The following is a 4474-nucleotide window of genomic DNA, read 5'->3' as shown; positions in this document are numbered from 1 at the left end:
TTGAACATGAATTCCACAAATTTATTATCCTCCAAAAAAGGCCAGAACCAGAGTTTTTTTTAGAAAAGGCACTTCATTTCCCTTTCCCTTTTTAATAAATGTATCTAAACAACAAATCTGATAAGAGCCCACTTTAAATTAAATATATTTACAATAAATAAAACATTTATACAGATTTATACAGTTAATCATGCCACTTTTGGGGAGGAGAATATTTCCCAACATAACTCCCATAACGGCCCTTTTTTTTTGTTTTCTCGCTTTGAAACGCTGGGCATGTCTACTGCACAGAACACTATGAAACAGAAAAATATGGGTAACAATACTGAACATTTCCCTTTATGCATTGAATACTGTTGATAGATTAGTTTCTCATGGTGAGGCCTGTGTGTCCCCGTCCCTCAGCAGCAGCAGGGCAGCAACGGACAGTTCAGTTCAACAACTCATCTTCTTACAAAGTCTTTAGCAGCTCCTTATTCAGGGCATAGGTGTGTGTCTGTGTGTGTGTGTGTGTGTGTGTGGTTGCAGTTGCATTTATCCGTGTGTGTCAGACATGTGTAGGGTTGTCTGAGTGCAGGTCCGTCTTGGCCATGTGCAGAACCACAGCAGGAGATTTGTAGTGGCAGTGTGTGCTGCCGCAGCTGACGCCGCTACAGGGTTTTCTGCTTCTAGTCCTGTCTGTCAGCTTCCGGCTGCACAGGCCCTGCCAGGTCTGCAGGGTCTTGGAGCTCCACACCCACACGCCGCTGGTGATGCCGACCACCAGCGACATGAAGATCTTCAGCATGAACACGGCGACCGTGGGCACAGACGTCTGCAGCGAGCAGTCGCCGCTCAGACCGCTGAACGACCCGCACTTCATCTGCAGCCCCCTCAGCTTCCAGTAGTCCATGTTCAGCCTCTCGTAGAAGTAGCAGACTATGACGCAGGTGGCCGGCACCGTGTAGAGGATGGAGTAGATGCCGATTTTCACCATGAGCTTCTCCAGCTTCTCCGTGTTGGTGCCCTCCGTCTTCATCACTTTCCGGATGTGGAAGAGGGCCACGAATCCGGTGAGGATGAAGGAGGTGCCGATGATCAGGTAGCAGGACAGCGGGATGAGCACGAAGCCCGTGAGCGCCGCGGAGTCCATGCTTCCCACGTAGCACAGTCCCGTCAGCTCATCTCCCGCCACCTTCCTCATCGTGAGGATGATGATGGTCTTCAGAGCTGGGATGCCCCACGCGGCCATGTGGAAGTAGTTGCTGTGGGCTTCGATAGCCTCGTGGCCCCACTTCTTCCCAGCAGCCAGGAACCAGGTGAGGGTGAGGATGACCCACCAGATCGACGAGGCCATGCCAAAGTAGTAGAGGATGAGGAAGACGATGGTGCAGCCCGTGGACTCCAGCCCCTCCTGGATGATGTACAGCTCCCCGTGCTCCCGGTCGCAGGCGATGTTCTCAGCGCCGGCCACCGAGCGGATGATGAAGGCCACAGAGTAGACGTTGTAGCACATGGAGAGGAAGATGATGGGGCGCTCCGGGTACTGGAAGCGGTGGGGCTCCAGGAGGAAGGTGAGGACGGTGAAGGCGGTAGAGACGAAGCACAGGATGGACCACACAGTCATCCAAATGAAGGCAAAGTCCTTGTCCTGCCTGGACCAGAAGACGTCCACAGCGGGGGAGCAGCGCGGGGCACACGACTGGCTCTTCTCCACAAACTGGAACTTGTCAGGGTTCTCACAGGACCCCAGGCCGCCCGGAGAAGAGCGTCCGCCGGCGCCGGCGCCCGGCTGCCTGGGCCGAGGGGGCACCGGGAGCATGCCTTCGCCTTTCTTCACCTCTGTCCGCGTTTCGTTCTCGGGGGCCTCCATGCACAGGGCGTTGGGGTCGTTCCTGGTCGGCAGCTTGGAGCAGTCCAGCGAGTCGGGCCAGGTGTAGCTGAACTTCTTCATGATGGGGGCGCACCTCTCCCGGGCCTGCTCACACATGGGTCTGCAGGCGGGGATGGAGGTCGACACTTTGTCCGTGCACATGGGGGCGTAGAGGGAGCAGAGGAAGAATCGGAGGTGCACGTCGCAGCCATAGGCCACCAGAGGGGCAAACTCGTTCAGCTTGATCTCAGCCTCCTTCTGGTCATCGTGGTCCATGAAGTTGGGCATCCGGGTCAGGTTGTAGCCGATCCCCTCGCACATGGGGATCACGATGGGCTCGCACTTGGCCGGTCTGCCTCGCTCCAGGTCGTAGGAGCCGATCTCGAAGCTGGAGGCAGAAATCACCAGCAGACACCACAGAAAAATCCCCACCGTCAGCGGGCAACGGTCCATGCCCATTGTTTGAGTCACAAAAACTGAGCTCTGTCTTTTCTAAACGATCATAAAAAGAGTCAAAAACACGGGGTCGCTTGCAGAGAGAGGTCCCCCCCCCCCCCCCGCTATTCCCCCATGGCGAAGGCAGGTCCAAATGTCGCCTTTACCGTTACTGCTCCGGCAGAAGAAGAAGAAAACACTCCTAAAAAAAAAAAGAAAAGAAAAAGAAGCCGCCGTAAGTAAGTGTTCAATTATTTAGTGTTGAATTAAAACGATCGATCCCTACAGTCGGTGGAGATTAGGGTCCGTACCTCAGACGTGACAGTCGGAAACTTCGACAAACAATGGAGGAAAAATCATTAAAATCAACCGCCGAGAGCGCAGCGTAACTCCTCACGCCGACCGTTAGTGACCGCCGACCGGGAGCCGTTATCTGAACGGGCGCTCGCGCCGTTTGTTGCGGCTCCAACAACAACAAGAAAAAAAGAGAAGAAGGGCAGATTAGCTGCGACGGTCCGTCTGTCGGCTCGCTGCTCTCCGTCCTCCGCTTTCAGACTCGACACTGAAGTTTGAGAGCCGCTCAGTGGGACTTCAGTCAGGGAGAGACCGAGAGGAGGAGGCGGGGGGCGGGGAGCGGGCGGCCGGGGGGCTCCGTGACGCTCACATTTCAACCGGCAGCACCACACAAGGAAAATTAGCAGACAGATGCTGGAGGATGGTCAAATACCTCTCACATTTCTGCTTTGAATTGCATGCAGACGCTTAAGTTGAGTGAAATAGCGGTGCATAAAATGTGTGGATTAAAATACAGGTTCAAAGTCATTCAAAATGGCCTGCATTCAAGTACTCTTTCAGTGGGTTGCACTCCTCCACTGTAGGCTACTGACACATTTAAGGTTTTCCATTTCGTTTTTGGGCTACACTTCAAATCCACTGCATCAAATCCACTGCATCTATTTGAGGCTAATATGAATTCAGATTTTACATAGGCTTGAATAGTGTTAAGTGGGTCAAATTAGCGTCACCCCAACTACAACAATACAATGCTCCTTAGCATCAGTGTTACAAATGTAATGCTATAATTGTGTTGTTAGACTCACATGTTTCTTTGCATGATAAGTGCTTTCAGTACATTTAGCATAGTCAACGTTTATAAATACTGGACAGCTTGTAATGAAGCAGTTTCACAGTGTAAAAGGATACTTCTCCCACCATTGCTCTTTTTGCAGAATGGCCCTTCGTTAATGGGAATAATAATAGACAAGTAAAAATACTCCATTCTAAGAAAAAGTCCTACATTCAAAATGATAAATGAGTTTATAGGGCTGGATTGACCCGCTGTGGGACCTCGGAGCAAAACATGAGTAGTGGGCCCCAACTCACCCATTTCTTTTATTATATTTGTATGTATTAAGATCACATGTAGGAAACATAGATGGCTAGTTTGACAAACTTGAGTAAAAGTAAACTATAAATACTTCAAGTAATAATTAAAAGTATCCTTATGTAGGGAAAATGGCCAAATGTCTTGCTGTATTTGTTATGTATCAGTGGATTCTTACAACTGATGCATTAATATTCAAGCAACGTTAAGCTGTTCTACATTGAACAGCTGTAATGTATTAAATAAATAAATAAATCGTAGTCATACACTTATATTTGGTAAATAAAGTTTTGATTAGCAAAGAAACTGGAAATGTTGAAAAAAATAATAACGTAAAAAGTATAAAGTATCATGAAATTGGAGTATTTCAATAAAGTAAAAACACCACCAAAATGTCACTTTTTGCAGACACTAATTGTAGGATTTAAAAGTCATAATAACAACAGCAGTCATATAAATGTACTGAAACAAGTGCATTGGAGTAAAAGTACAAAGCGTTTTAAAATGTAAAAGTACCTCTGATGTGGACTTAAGTACAGCACTTGAGTATTTACTCAATACTTTAACTTACTTTAGACAACGGGTGGGTAACAAAGTCAGGAGCAGCCTGCACAAACAGTCATCAACACAAAGCAAGAAACGTCATCCTCTGGTTCCATAAGACTTTATTTATACTTCTCAAACACAAGTATATTTTTTCTCCATTTATAGAAAAACGCCGTCTCCTCTTGTAAAACGATAGTCCCAGTGGCGTTTTTACTGTTGCAGCCTCATAATTATTCTGTCACCATTTTCCTGCAAAT

General features: G+C 48.4%; 1 protein-coding gene across 1 annotated transcript; it reads right to left on the bottom strand.

Moving 5' to 3' along the window:
* Nucleotides 1-2871, bottom strand: fzd9b (frizzled class receptor 9b). The gene is made up of 2 exons (XM_068585312.1): nt 2599-2871; nt 1-2489 (listed from the first exon to the last, which is right to left on the bottom strand). Exon 2 carries the CDS (start codon nt 2309-2311, stop codon nt 548-550), a length of 1764 nt encoding a protein of 587 aa, XP_068441413.1. The 5' UTR covers nt 2312-2489; nt 2599-2871; the 3' UTR covers nt 1-547.
* Between the last annotated feature and the right edge of the window lie 1603 nt (nt 2872-4474).

The sequence above is a fragment of the Clinocottus analis genome, unplaced genomic scaffold (genome assembly GCF_023055335.1).
Source record: "Clinocottus analis isolate CAN_PGR_092001 unplaced genomic scaffold, fCliAna1.0.p SCAF_2, whole genome shotgun sequence".
Lineage (NCBI taxonomy): Eukaryota > Metazoa > Chordata > Actinopteri > Perciformes > Cottidae > Clinocottus > Clinocottus analis.
The sequence above is the reverse complement of the archived record's forward strand: the minus strand, read 5'-3'. Positions and strand labels throughout refer to the sequence as shown.

What these genes read in the sequence shown, in the direction of transcription:
- fzd9b (XM_068585312.1), bottom strand. Translation starts at nt 2,311, where the DNA reads ATGGGCATGGACCGTTGCCCGCTGACGGTGGGGATTTTTCTGTGGTGT.